Source organism: Poecilia reticulata, chromosome 17 (assembly GCF_904066995.2).
Source record: "Poecilia reticulata chromosome 17, P_reticulata-male-v2, whole genome shotgun sequence".
Classification (NCBI taxonomy): domain Eukaryota; kingdom Metazoa; phylum Chordata; class Actinopteri; order Cyprinodontiformes; family Poeciliidae; genus Poecilia; species Poecilia reticulata.
The window spans coordinates 7645059-7659859 of NC_088846.1; the positions used below are offsets into that span (position 1 = coordinate 7645059).

At 39.2% G+C, this 14801-nt stretch overlaps 2 protein-coding genes across 3 annotated transcripts; both read left to right on the forward strand.

The window, feature by feature from the left end:
- Positions 1–490: 490 nt before the first annotated feature.
- LOC103478925 (neuropilin and tolloid-like protein 1) lies at positions 491–11867 on the forward strand. Its single transcript, XM_008433052.3, has 10 exons — positions 491–814; positions 988–1053; positions 1756–1890; positions 1964–2212; positions 5936–5977; positions 6868–6995; positions 7849–8077; positions 9513–9626; positions 9734–9878; positions 10404–11867. Exons 1-10 carry the CDS (start codon positions 787–789, stop codon positions 10930–10932), a joined length of 1665 nt encoding a protein of 554 aa, XP_008431274.1. The 5' UTR covers positions 491–786; the 3' UTR covers positions 10933–11867.
- Positions 11868–12015: 148 nt separating this feature from the next.
- On the forward strand, positions 12016–14712 carry atpsckmt (fATP synthase c subunit lysine N-methyltransferase). 2 transcript variants are annotated; one of them, XM_008433048.3, is made up of 4 exons: positions 12016–12565; positions 13892–14029; positions 14146–14196; positions 14329–14712. In XM_008433048.3, exons 1-4 carry the CDS (start codon positions 12281–12283, stop codon positions 14536–14538), a joined length of 684 nt encoding a protein of 227 aa, XP_008431270.1. In that variant the 5' UTR covers positions 12016–12280; the 3' UTR covers positions 14539–14712. The 2 variants fall into 2 exon arrangements, with proteins under 2 accessions (XP_008431270.1, XP_008431272.1); XM_008433050.3 differs by having other exon boundaries at positions 12019–12559.
- The last annotated feature ends 89 nt before the right edge of the window (positions 14713–14801 follow it).

Genomic DNA, 14801 nt, shown 5'->3' on the forward strand with positions numbered 1-14801 from the left:
ACAATGAGACAACAGTGAAAACACAACATAGAACTGTCAAATCTGAACTCAGTTATTCTACAAATATCCCAAAGCACACATCATATATATGTGAAATTTCCATTAAAAAATGTTTTATTGATTTTTCATCAAAAAGTATTCAGTCCCCTATAGCTATACTTCAACCATCCACCCAACCGTCAAACCAACGACCAGAACTTTTAAATAATAAATAAATAAATAAATAAATAAAATGTTGTATTTGTCTTATTTAATATGAATACAATTTTCTGGAAATACTTCTTTATAATTCGGTATGAAAATATAAATGTGGGTTCTAATGTCCGATTCGATTGCTAGATGTCAATGCGATGTAAGAATTGTATTTTCTAACGTGAAACAAATGAATAAAGTAAACAACTGCAAAATTCATAACATGACGAAATTTGCAACAAAACGCGGATATGCTATAAATCCTTTTTTTTTTTTTTTTTTTAAATACATGTATATATGTTTGAAGCGCAGTAAAACGGCCTGTAGAGGTGGTGGTACAGAAGAAGGAGGGTGAAAAGTGAAGGTTTGTGTCAGAGAAGTTAATCCTTAAAGCTGCCGGGAGAAAAAGGGAGGGGTGGGTGGATGGATGGATGGACAAGTGTCTGCTGCTTTGGCGCATATTATGCACGGTAAGCTGAAAGGCGCAACGGTATGTTGCACCGCGCAGAGACCGATGAGACGCGACGCTCCCGCACCGCGCAGCATTTTCATGGAGCCATGTGAGACAGATCTGCGCATCTTCGGGGATCTGTCATGGCGCACAAACTTCTGCTGCCCATCGGTGAGTTCGCTGAATGAGAACATATAACCTCTGGCAGAAAAAAAAAATAAAAATCAAGCGCAAACCATCTGCGTAGACTCATCAACTGCTGCACTGTCTCGCTCACTTCCTGTTTCCCCCACTGCTTCTCTTATTTCCCTTTCTTTCTCTCTCTCTCTCTTCTGGCTCCCCAGCTGTAGCAGCGAGCCTCGTTCCACCTGAGCTGTGCGGTTCAACAGCAAACACGAAAAAAGCCCAAGGTATAACTTAGCACAAGTTATTACAGTTTGATGTAATACGTTTGTTTGATGCCTTTGACCTCATTCAAACAAATGATTTCTCGTTTAGTGCTTATGTGAGAAGCACTTCTTTGAAAAAGAATGTTTTTCTACTTTTTTTAAAATTCAGATAATTTAATGAAATACCCCCCAGTGTAGGCTCGTGTTGTAAATCAGAGAGAATAAAGGGGTTTAAAAAGGTTTAAAAGAGGTTTAATCCTGTTCAGTTCAAAATGAAAAATACTTCATCCTAAAGGGAAATTAAATGTTATCGCATCATCCAAGTATATGTTGAAAAAGTCATTGTGAAATGTGATGATTGATGTGGGCGGCATGAATCTCCGATAGCAGTCAGTCTTGCAACGACTCTGAAGAGCTTCCTGATTGAAGTTAAGTTTTACTACATTGTAGGAATAATCACTTATATTATGTTTTACATTTTTTTGCTTTGAATAAATTTGAATAAATGCCTTTAAAAAAAAAAAAGCCCATAGACATGTACTCTCGAGGAAATCCATGAGAATCTCACAGTAGCCACTCCTACTTTTTTGTAGCAATCTGTCTTTTTTTGCTGTAAATTAGAATTTTTAAACATATCAAAACTAAAATAAAAGTAAACACATATGTGGAAAATCGACAAAACCCAATTCGATAAAAAAAAAAAACAATTTTGTTTTTTGTTAGTGAAAAACAACTCAGGTGTGACCCCTGCTGGACAGTGTGGAACATGGGTGAAGGAGACCAGTGGAGGGTGCTTCACCTCTCCAAACTACCCTGAGAAATACCCACCGGAGAGGGAATGCATCTACATCATAGAAGGTGAGACACAACCACCGTCCCATCTTGCTGCAGATCTTCCCTCCCACTTCTTAAACGGTCCCTTCTGCTGCAGCCTCGCCTCGACAGTGCATCGACCTGTTCTTCGACGAGAAATACTCCATCGAACCGTCCTGGGAGTGCCGGTTTGACCACATCGAAATCCGCGACGGGCCCTTCGGGTTCTCTCCCATCATTGGCCGCTACTGCGGCCAGGAAAGTCCTGCCTTCGTCCGCTCTAGCGGGCGGTACCTTTACATCAAGTTCGTGGCCGACGGCGAACTGGAAGCCATCGGGTTTTCAGCCCGCTATAACTTCACCCAAGGTGAGCAAGAGCTGGAGATGTTTTGAGGTCGGACGCTCGCAACGTGAGCTTGTTACGTCGTAGTGTTGAGCTGTGACAAAGTCTACATTTAGGATCGACCGGTCTGTAGGTTTGGGCACAATCGAACTCATTGTTGGAGTATAGTGACCTTATAGCCCCAATCTTAATCGTATTATATTGTGTTTTGTCGCATCGACCAACTCGAAGGAACACATTACTGGGAAATGGGAGGAATTGATTGTGTTGTGCATTTGTATTCAGATCCCAGAGTGTTGCAATGTAGAACCACTTATACTGAAAATGCTACTTTAAGTCTTTTGGGTTATGTCTACCAGATTTGCAGTAGTTCCTCTCCAGTCAGACAAGCTGGAGAGCATTAACATCAATTTTAAAGCTTCTCAGTTTCCAGTTGCGAACAGGAGATTTAGGGTGTTTTCACACCTTATAGTCCGGTAGACTCGGTTTGATTAGGAACCAAATTTGCGACATTTTATTAAATTTTCAGCTGGTGTGATTCAAGTGTCAAACCAACCAACCAACCAACCAACCAACCAACCAAAACCTTTGGAAAAAAAACTGCTTACCTCCTCGCCTGTGGTGGCGCTGCATCAAGAACTACTGGAGAAAACGACATGAAAACCTCTGAAGGAGACATAACTTAAGAAAATTAAAATATAGAGAGCGGCATCAGATTTAAGCAGTTGTAGAATTTCTCTTTTGTCTTTGACAAAAGACTATGAGCTATTTTTCCCCCGCTAGTGTTAGCCAGGTACATTTGTTCAGATTGAAATGACCCAGAATGCCTTGCTCTATTTGCATATAGCATTCGAACTGCTCCAGAACTGCACCAACCCCAAACCAACTGGACTTTGTAGGCAGATGAACTGCAGTTCGATTAAAGCCTCCTTCGAATTTGTCTGCACCCATCTGCCATTTTCCTTTCCTCAACTAGATAATGCACAATCACTTAAAAAATACACACCTTTAGAACATTATTTTGAGTCTTTGAGGTTATTTTAGCTGTGGAAATCGTAATCGATAAGAATAAAAACGGCCCTGCCCGTAGGATGTTGTACTCTCAGTTTTGTTGTGCAGGCACAGCAGCTGCAGCTGACAAGAGCAGGGCAGCACACGCATACACACATACACACAGAGACTCTTGTTCTGTCCGTCTGCCATGTACACACACACACACACACACACACACACACACACACACACAAGTTAATGAAAGCTTGTCTTCAGGGAATGCGGCTTGTCAGCGTTGAGCCGCGGTAGCAGCTTAAGGGTGTCCGAGGCAGAGGCTTTATTAACCACGGAGTTTATGGGCCACCTACACCGACAAGGGGCAGAGATTAATCCGCGTCCCTCTGTCCATCCACCAGACTATCTTTTTTTTTTTTTAGACTGTTTTTAAGCATTAAAATGTCTCTGCTATTGTTTTTGTTCCTTCAAGGGATTACCACAGCTAGAGTTTCCTCAGTCAGTCCTGAAGAATTTGGTTATATGTGTCCCGGAGAAGAGTTGAATATATATATTTTTATAAGATCACTATCATTTTGTTGACTCTTATATATTTTAATAATTAAGAAATGTGTTAGGAAACCCATAACATGATTTGTTCCTTTGAGAGAACATTTGTTTTGTTTTGTTTTTTGGCTTTTGGGGGGAGGAAGAAGGAAAGACTGGTTTTTGTGCATCTACATCACATGTAATTAATTGTTCAAGTCAAAAGTTAATCTCATCCCTAATTCCGGTCATCTCATGAGGCAGGAGAGAATTTGGCCACAGGCCTGCGTGCTTGATAACAGAGTTTGTCAACCAAAATGAAAGAAAGTGTTTAAGTTGTTTATTTGCCAACTGACGCAATGACAGTATTCTTTAAAGTATTTCTGTGAAGAGTGCAAGCAGTGTGAAATGTTTGTGGATAATGTGTCATGGTTATGATGAAGATGTGGTAGAAATTGTGGTAAAAGCTAAGCCCTTACAAATGATTGATAAGCGTTACCATGGTACCATCACCACAGTTTTTTCTTTAATCTGATGTGTTTTCATGTGTCATGTGAGACACTTTGAAAAATAGGGTGTCTCAATATTCTATCCTAACTGCATTACTAAATCAGTGTGTGTTTGTGTTTGTGGGTTAGTATTTCCATCTTTCCAACTACTACGTTGAGCAGACCCACTGCTCCTTATTTCAAATTCCAGAGCTGATCAAACTTGAACTAGGATTTTCCAGACTCAGAACAAAAGCTTTAAAAATCAGGAAGGTCGAAAAATTATGTCTTTTTAAATATTACTTCCTTGTTTTAACATTTTGCATTCTCATTTATACTTAAAAAACAATCTAATCTTGCATTCTCCTTCTTTATTTTTATTTTTGTAAACCTACTCGCTCTGTGTTCCACATAAGGACGAATTCTGCTAACCGTCAAGCATCTTTTTATTTCAGCCTTACAGTTTTGCTCTTCATTTTGGCATAAAGCCTCTGAGGATAAATTGTTGTGTCTCACAGAGATGCACACACACACGCGCACACACGCACACATACACACACAGACACGCACATAGACTTGCAGGAATACATGTGAGTAATCTGGCCTGGCCTGGAGCAGGAAGGTTAAGAAATAGAGAGGATTAATGAGAGTCTTGGTTGTTTTAAACCCCTCAGTTCACCATGTTACCTTCTTACTTTTTAAACTTTTAGGTGGCAAAAAAAAATTATAGATGTGAAAAATCATTCTCCTTTTTCTTAACAATTCTGTTACAGCACACAGTCTCTTAAATCAACATGAGATGTTTTTTCTTTCTTTCTTTTATTTTATTTTATTTTTTCAAATAAAGCATTTCATGAGACAAGCCACCAATGATTTTTATCACTAGGTTGGTAGAAACCACTGGAGCCTAATCTGTCCTCAACTAAGCTGGTCTGTTGAAATTTTTAATACACGTCAGCACAAAGGGTTCAGGACGCAATATGTATTCCCTTTGTGTGATTTTCTTTCTTCTTTTTTTTTCTTTTTTTTTAGGAAGAGCATCAGGGTTTTTGAGTGTTTAAACAAGGCCAGCAGAATTGGACCGCAACGTCAGTGTTAAAGCTCTGGCCAGCTGTGCGTTTCATATGCCTTTCAATATGCCTGGAGTATTACTGGTTTTACTTCTTTTTTTTTTCCATTTTTAATCTTTGGTCAGTGATTTTGTTTCAATCTCATTTTACTGCTTTACATACCACTAAACAACAGATCATATACATTTTTTAAGTTGGCTGCACAATGAAATCTGTTATTGTGGTTACAATGTACAGAGCAGTGTATAACTTGAAGAGAAATGAAATATATAAAATATACATAGCTGGATAAACTGAACTGAAATTTTTTTTTTGTGGTTGTTTTCTATTTTGTCGACCAAATTTTTTTTACCACTCTTGACTTGTGGTGAGGGGCCGAGCAAAACCATTTCAAGAGCCACAAACGGCTCCCAGGCACCCCAACGTCCCACACTGTCACGGGTAGTGCATCGCTTGCATAAAAGCCAGATGTTCTTCACACAAGAGAATGAAATGAAAAATAAAAAGGACAATAACTAAATTAAATATAGAAAGACATAAATCCAGAAGTATCCTGTGTCTCGTATAAGGCTGTAACAGTAAGGTTTTAAAGAATATCTGGATTCTTCATATGTGTAGAATTTTTTTCCCCCCACAATTTTTGCTCTCAATTTCAGATCCGGAGTTCGATGAAATTGGAGAATTACCGGCTCTACCAGGTGAGTATTCATTTTACTGGCCACATTTTACCCTCCAAGCGGAGACGAACAAAATCCAACTTTCTGACTCTGTAGTATTTTTATCACTCAGCTTCATAGGAGATAAAAGATCTGGGTTGATTAGATTTTTTTTCTTTTGCTACTGCTATTTGCTATTCAACCGCTTATCTTACTTTTCAAGCGCCTTGTCAGATGAGCAGTGACATGTGGCTTTTGAGAACAAACCCACCTTTTGACGCGCAGCATCATTGTCCTTTAAATTTTGACTACACAGCAAACTTTGTGTTATTTGACCATGGCATCAATCAGTTTGTATGATTTAACGGATTAGTGGGACTTGGGATAAAGTGCTCATGTTGAGAAATTTCATGCATTTTTATTTTTTATTTTTTAGCTTGATGAGAAAATCTGTTAGAAGCTTTCCGAGCTCAGGAGATCAAACTGGATTAAAGCAAGATAAAGATAATCTAACATATTCTGAAACTTGTTGATTTGCTTTTTGTTCGGTCATTCTTCTTTGGGATTGGAGAATTTTTCTTTTTTTATTTCTTTCTTTGTTTTTGTCAAGTGGGTCAAAACAGTTTTGTGTAGTTTGTCCATGTTTAAAAGCTTCAGATAAATTTGCCATGTAGTGTTTATGTGGTTCTCTGCTCACCTCTTGTTTTTCTTTTCTTTTTTAAAATTTCTGGTTCGGAGCAGACTATTCCACATGCACCAACATTAAAACACTATAATGGATCTATAATAGCTCTACGTTGGTTTATGAAGGCTTAAATCCCAACATACTGAGAGCTTTCAGATCAGTAAACAAAGATGTTATTGCTAGATGGACAAAAGGGTCTTATTTTTGCTTTGTACTACAAATTTCTTTTTTTTTCCCCCCCACACAGCTTGTGATTTTGAGCTGAGTGGTCCAGAGGGCTTCGTGGAATCCACACAGATAGGCAAAGAGGGAAAGGCGCAGCTGACTGAAGCAGTGGACTGCAGGTGGTACATCAAAGCTCCACCAAGAGCCAGAGTATGTTCATTCATTGTAAAAAATAATAATAGTAAACAAAAAAAAAGATGTTTGGTAACACTTTATATGAAGGTGTGTGCATAAGACTGACATAACATCCGTCGTGAACGTGAAGGAGTCTTCATGAATGTTTATGACTGTTGTCAGGAAGTGTCATTCGGTGAATAATGACACTTTTAATGCAAAGTTGACACTTTTAATGGAGGTTTAATGGAAATTTTAATAGAACTTTGCATTGATAGTGTCGTTATTTACCGAATGACACTTCATGACAACAGTTGCAAACATTTATGAAGACTCCTTCGTGTTTACGACAGTGTCACGTCAGTCTTATGCACACCCCCTCAAATAAAGTGTTACCAAATGGGTGTTATTATACCATGTAATAATCTATATTGGTTACAAATAAATATAGCAAGTGCCTTTTGAAACTGATTGATTATATTTGTCTTTATGAGGGCATAAACAGGTCTGCAACATTTTTACTGTAGGCGGACTCTGATGTCTAACGTGCAATAATTGCAGCTCAAAAGATTGTTCTATGCCACTGTCTTAGAAGCGCGCTGCGTTTTTAACCTTCAGCTGAATACCGGGCCACCAAAAAATATAGTTTTTGCCTTAAAGAAATCAAACATAAGCAAAAGAATATCGGCGGATTGGCAGTTACAGATATGTTGGTTTCCCATCGACCACACGTGCAATTAGTAGGCGTGCATGTTTCCCCCCAAGTTGGATTCCTTTCCTCGGAGTTCAATCTGTGTGTTGGGCTTTTGTTGTGCGTGTGTGTGTGTGTGTGTTTTGGAGAATTTCAGCTTGTTGGTTTTCCTTTCGCCCAATCCCCCCGGCCCCGCAGATCTACATGCGTTTCTTAGAGTACGAAATGCACAACTCGAACGAGTGCAAGCGCAACTTCGTCGCCATCTACGACGGGAGCAGCGGAGTGGAACACCTGAAGAACAAGTTTTGCTCCACGGTGGCCAACGACGTCATGCTGGCGACCTCTGTGGGCGTGGTGAGGCTCTGGGCAGACGAAGGCAGCAGGAAGAGCAGATTCAAGATCCTCTTTACCACTTTCCACGAACGTGAGCGAAAGTCAATACGTGCATGAGGAAAAAATGCATTTGCGTGTGGCACAGCTACATTTCTCCTTTCAATTTGCTTCTTTGATGAATAAAAAAATAACAGGCATGTGTTCTTTGACACCATGTATGTTTCTTGAAGTCAATGAATTGTTCCCACTAGTCAGTAGGGCACTCTTTTTGAATCACGTTCAAGAAAACAAAATAGCAATTTAGTCTATCAGTTTTCTTATGCTAGTATGATGCCAAAAGTCCCGTTCAACCAATCACAGGGATTATACGAGGCCTTCTTTCTTGTTTACTTTTTTGACAGTGTTGTACACTGCAAAACATTTGAAGGTGTCTTAACTTGAAATAAATGTCCACCTGCTTCCTTGAAAATGCAACAGGTGGACAAGAAAATTGGTTTGGGTTTCACTCAGAAATTAAAGTTTATGAAGTTGATTTAACAACAAGAGACAAGTTGTCTAAACATTGTTGTTTTTTTTTAAGTTCATTAATCTTGAATTGTGAGTTTTAACCATGCCATTATTTTACTATAAGCAAGAAAAAACTGTCCTCATCTGGTTAAAGCGCAAACATTTCTGTGTTATTTTCATTCACAATATCAAGTTAAAATTATTTGTTTAACTTTAGAATAATTAAAACTCTTGTTTTACATTGCATGAACAAAATTTCTGATCTCATAATGAATTTTATTAAAAACCACAGCGAATTCTGCTCTAACACATTTATTGTGAACATAACATTATCATCAAGCTTTGCAAACTGACAGTTGCGTGAAAATTTGCACACTAAGACAGATCAGTGTGACGCACTTCACTCACGGTGCCACACAGGATAGAAAAACATGTCGCTGAGCACACTGGGAAATAGTGCCTACTCCTGTCTTTTTCTTCTTTCAGTTTTTTTTTTAAGCATTAACCAAAGAACCCTCGTTTATTCAACTCTTGGAGGTTTCACAAAATTAACAAAAAGCTAACACAACGTACCGCTGTAAGTTTATCTTTCGCAAACTCACACATTTAGGTCAGAAATCTAAAGCTCACAAGTTTTATTTGACTTAAAGAGCAGAGGACAGCAGACACAACTAAATGTGGCTCAAATGTTTTGCAGTGCATATGCCCATCCTTTCATAAGAACCTGCTCTAAACGCAGTAAAAATGAATTAATCTGTGTCCACAGTTCACCGCCCAAGTTTGACACTTCAAATTTGTCATGTAAATAACAAATAATAAACGATCAGTTCAAAGTTCTCAAAAAAGCGAGCTCCACTGGCTTTCATATGAGCATGTTTGTACGCAGTGATGTTTTTTTTTTGTTTTATTTTTTAAAGATCTGTAATGGTGAGAAATAACAGAGTGAATCCCTGAAATAGTCTACTTAAATAGTTTACCTTAAACTTTGACCTTTGCATGTCACTCGTCTTTCGTCTTAGCTCCGTGTGAAGGAGACACCTTCTTCTGCCACAGCAACATGTGCATCAACAACACCCTCGTCTGCAACGGCGTGCAGAACTGCGTTTACCCGTGGGACGAGAATCGCTGCAAGGGTACGCTTGACGGTTTACACTTGCAACATCTTTCTTTTCTTTTCTTCTTTTTTTTATTTTTTATTTTTATTTCCGTCTTCTGAGCCGTGGTTGTTGTCCACTTACAGAGAAGAGAAAGGCCAGCATCCTGGACACGCTGGACAACACCAACCTCACAATCATCGGAATCACGTGCGGCCTGGTCGTCGTCCTGCTCATCATTTCCGTCATCATTCAAATCAAGCAACCTCGCAAGAAATACGTCATCCGCAGGTGAGGGATGAAAACCCTGTGCAGTGTGATTTGTTACCAACATGTTTACCACTAATAGTTTGGTGCAATGTGGAAGTTACAAACTAATATTTGCAAACTAATATTTACATTTACTCAGTTACAGTGGTTTTTACAAAAATAAAAATCTGAAGTTCATCTCCAAACATTTTTTTTTTTCCACATTTTTTTAATTTTTTTAATGAACACATGTTTTGCAACTTCAACTTTGTAGTTTCTATTAAGCTCACAGGCCTAAATCAGACGGGGTGTTTTAATATTGATTAATTTATTTATTCAAACTATATTAGCGTTTCAAAATTACTTAGTTGTGGTACAACTTTTTTTAAGAACAACACGGATTCATCTTCCAGGCATCATTTATCAAGTCGTACCTACCAATCCGACTATCAATCTACTGTAATACAAATATGTAAAAGAAACCCCAGGAGCCCACCTTCTTCCAAATCCGACCCGGACTGCACCAATCCTAAATGTTTTGTTGTTATTTTCCTCTTGCACCCTAAGAGATGACTTTGACCCGGCCCTACTCCACCCGGGTTTTGAGCCGCCCCACTACGAGCTCTGCACCCTGCGCCGCGCCCCTTCCGGCGACCTCGCCGACGCCGCCCTGGCAGACGACTTCGACAAGTTCCACAAACTCAGGCGCACGGAGAGCAAGTGCATCCGCGACCACCACTGTGGCTCGCACCAGGGAAGCATCCACGGCAGCATCCACGGCAGCCGCAGCAACCTCAGCCTGAGGGACGCCACCATCGCGCCAGACGGAGGGGCCGCCGTGGCCCCTATGTCGCCGAGGCTGGCGAAGCAGATGTCTCCGCACCTCTCTCACCACAACACGCCGGCGGGTCGGAGGAGCATCCTGGTGATGAAGCACAGCTACTCGCAGGACGGGGCGGAGGCGTACAGGGCGGAGGACGAGGAGGACGACTTGATGATGGACGTCGGCCCCACCACCAGCCAGCACCGCATGCACCACCACCACCTCCACCACAGCACCTCTGGGCTGGACCGCACGCTGTCTAATGACTTCTGATTTAGTGGAAGTTAGAAAATCGGGTTGTCTGTAATAGGTTGGCATTGAAATTGATGAGAGAGTAGTTTGGGACTTATTGCCCCTTTTTCTTCTCAACGGGGTCTGAAAATCCTGGAGTTCTTAAAACGTAGTAGATTCCTTTGAGTGCGTCTTCCTAAAGTCCATGTTTGACATTCAGCGAACAGAAAGAGCATTTAGAGATCGTTTTAATACATGTTCCCTCAAGTCGAAGATTTAAGTTTGGTATTAAATACCAGGCTGCTTATGGCACAAAGGGAAGAAAGTAAAGTGCAACAAAGTTGGGTCAGAAGTTCTACTGGATCCCAGTTCCTTTTTTTGTTCCTGCATTTCTGCCCTGTTTTTCTAGTGGATAGGTATATACTGTCCTATTTATTATTTTATGAACAAATGAATGAATTGACATTTTTCCGCCACCAAAGCAAAAACAAATGTTTTATTGAGTACTAGATACTGTACCGTGTCTGTTTTCACCCAACTGTTAATTCATTTGTTTAAATGTTTTTTTTCTTTTTTTCCCTGAAAGCTAGCATGGCATTGTTCTTTTAATTTCACGCTCCTTTTATTTCTGAAGGTATGTTTTATGTGCTTGAACTTCTACCACTTAAGCATTCCCACATTTTGATACAACAATAAATGTATTTCAATGGGATTCAATGTGATGAACGGAAATTAGTGCTGAATCATGAAGTGGAATTAAAATGATATATTTCACTTCAATTATTTTAACAAAGAAGAAAAATGAAGACGTGTGTTGTGGCCTGAATCATATTAATTCAGACCACACACACGTTTGTGTGTGTGGTCTGAATTAATATGTAAAAGTGTGATTGTGAATAGTCGTACACTTGGATGTGAGAAAGAGATTGTACTGGACTTTATGTGTAAAGCAACAAACATCCTTCTGAAACACCTCATTGTGGGTTTTCAAGAGAAAAAGTTATTTTGAAAAGTAGTTTATATAAGGATTTTATTGTAGTGTAATCATAAAATTAACCAACAAAAATTTATGTCAGTGGAAGAATGAACTGGGGAGAAAATAAAGGCTTAATTGCAAAACCTATTCCATACCATTAGGTGGCAGTCGTGTACCACTCAGCTTGCAGTCAGAGCCTAAACAAATCCCGAAGTAAAAACTAGTTTTAATTCAGTTTTTATCGGTTGTATAAGGACATTAAAAGTGGCCGAGGGTTGATAAATAACAGGTATTTTTGTTTGTTTTTTTTTGCATTTTTGCTTAGTGAGATTTTTCAATATCTGCTAACACTTGAGCACTGTTCATGGAGGTTAGCTAACGCTAGCTGACTTTTAGCGTGTGCGGGGTATCATCATGTCACAACATGAGCTGGCTCTGGACACTGGACAGGGTAACGGAGCTGTCAGCGAGGGGAGACGGGGCAAAAGTCGACTCGGGCTGGTCGTCACCGGGGTTGTTGGAGGGTCGCTGGTCGCTCTTTACGCGGTGTCCGCTCCGTTTGTTGCCCCTGCCCTCAGAAGAGTCTGCCTCCCGTTTGTTCCAGCCACCACGGCTCAGGTGGAGAACGTCCTCAGGGTGCTGCGGGCCAGAACGGGGACTCTGGTGGACATCGGAAGCGGAGATGGAAGGATAGTAAGTGTGCGTATATGCACAGTGGCGCTCCCAGGCTTTTTGAGGCCCTGGGCAGGATTTTAATTTGGACAACTCACGCAGCAAACAGACTGTTTTCGTCTGTTTTCAAATTTACAACAGTTGTGTCAAAATATATAGTTTCAAATAAAGTGGCTTCAAATAATCATTTTCATATATTTATTAATTAAATATGCATTTGCTGCATTTAAAAAGCTAATCTTGGCTAGTTTTTTAAGTTAACATTAAAACTCATACAAAATAGGTAATTTATTATTATTATTATTATTATTTAGTCTAAAACAGTCACCATGCAATCATGAATGCTCTACCAACTGGGGGAACCATTAGAAATCCATTTGGACTTGTAATAGTCAGTTTATTCTGATATTTTCTCAATTTTAAACAGTGAACGAGAATATCACCATTCTTTTCAAAGTAAATATGTTTAGATCTTGAGAGTAAATTAATTGTAAATTATATTCATATAATCTGATTATTTTGCCTCCTGTAAGAAAAAATTAACAAATGATATTCTAAAAACTTTAACCTTAAGTTGTAAACCCACAAAAATCTATTCCATGTAATACCTTTTTACCCTGCATTAAGCAACATGTGTCACCAAATATATCACAAGCATAGCAGCCTTGAATGCTGAATAATGTCCCACTCTGATCATTTGATTTTATTTCAATATCCATTACTGTAGCAGTTTTCCTGAGATGAAAAACTTAACAGAGAACTTTGATCAGACAAAGTACTTTTTCATTTATCCCCATGTTTTGTTGACTAAACAGCCAATTCAAGCAATTTAACTTGGTCTGGTATTTTCTCTTTATTCATTTCAATAGCTTCTGTTGATTTCGTCGAGTCTGTTAAAGAATAACATTTCAGACAGGTGGAAACCGATAGCTCACTTCATTTGCTTTCAGAATTCAAAGCCTCACCAGTGAGTTATTTAATTCATTCATGAATAAAGTATGTGAATCTGCAGAATATGACCGTCTCACATAATGAAGTCAGATCCCTCTAATCTCATCCTGCCAGAAAATGGTTTATCCCCTTTTAGGAAATTACAAAAAAAAAAAAAAAAAAAAAAATGGAATGGCTGTCCTTAATTATCTTCAGTATTGCTACATTCTGTCCTGCGGGAAGCCAATGTCTCATGATGGCTTTATTCCATTTCCTACTATGGAATAAAGTAAGAAATGGAATATTTTATTCCATTTCCTACTTTATTGTTGCTTTAATAATGACTTATTGAAACATAAAAATTAGCTCACTTCTAACTTTACTGTCTCCTCTCTCTCTCTCTCTCTTTTTTTTTTTTTGCAGGTGATCGCAGCAGCAAAGTGTGGATTTCAGGCTTCTGGTTTGGAGCTGAACCCTTGGTTGGTTTGGTATTCTCGCTACAGGGCCTGGAGAGAAGGCGTCCACCGCTCCACCTCCTTTCACATCTCGGATTTGTGGAAGGTTTGGTTGGCTCCTGATTAGCGGAGCGCGTCCGAGTGTTCATTTAGTGTGATAAATACACGGTAAAACTATTTAATTCTACTCTAAAACCCAAATGTTTTTGTCCTTTTTGGCAGGCTAGCTTTGCTCAGTATTCCAATGTGGTTATTTTTGGAGTTCCTCAAATGGTGAGTTTGTAACTCTGGGATAAAATCTTGCTGGGTGTAAATTGCGGTACAAATTAAATAAGATGTTGCTTGTATTTAGTATTCAAAATCCCTAATATGTTTTGTGTTTTTTTTTTTTTTTCATGACTGCAGATGGATCAGCTGGAGGTCAAGCTGGCAAATGAGCTGCCAAGTTCAGCCAAGGTGGTCGCCTGCCGCTTCCCCTTTCCCACATGGGTCCCTGAAAGCAGTGAGGGGGAAGGCATAGACACCGTGTGGGTGTATGACGCCAAAACATTTCACTCAGATCTGCACAGAAAAACGGGCAAAACGTTGTTAGAACAAAAATCACACCCACATTGATGAGATCATTAAGTGTTTCCTAAAGCTCCCAGATTAATTTTTTGTTGTTATTTGCAGAAATATACTTTAAATTAGCTGCCCACAGCATCCCTATTCAAAATTGCTCTATGAAGAAAATTAGATTACATGAGTAATTTGTATTTCCCTTTGGAATAAATAATGTATTTTTTGAAATGATTTATCTTGTGTTCAAAACGAGACTCTCTAAATCAAACATGGTGATGGTAAGTTGAGAGAGCTACATTTCTCACAGCAACAGAGAG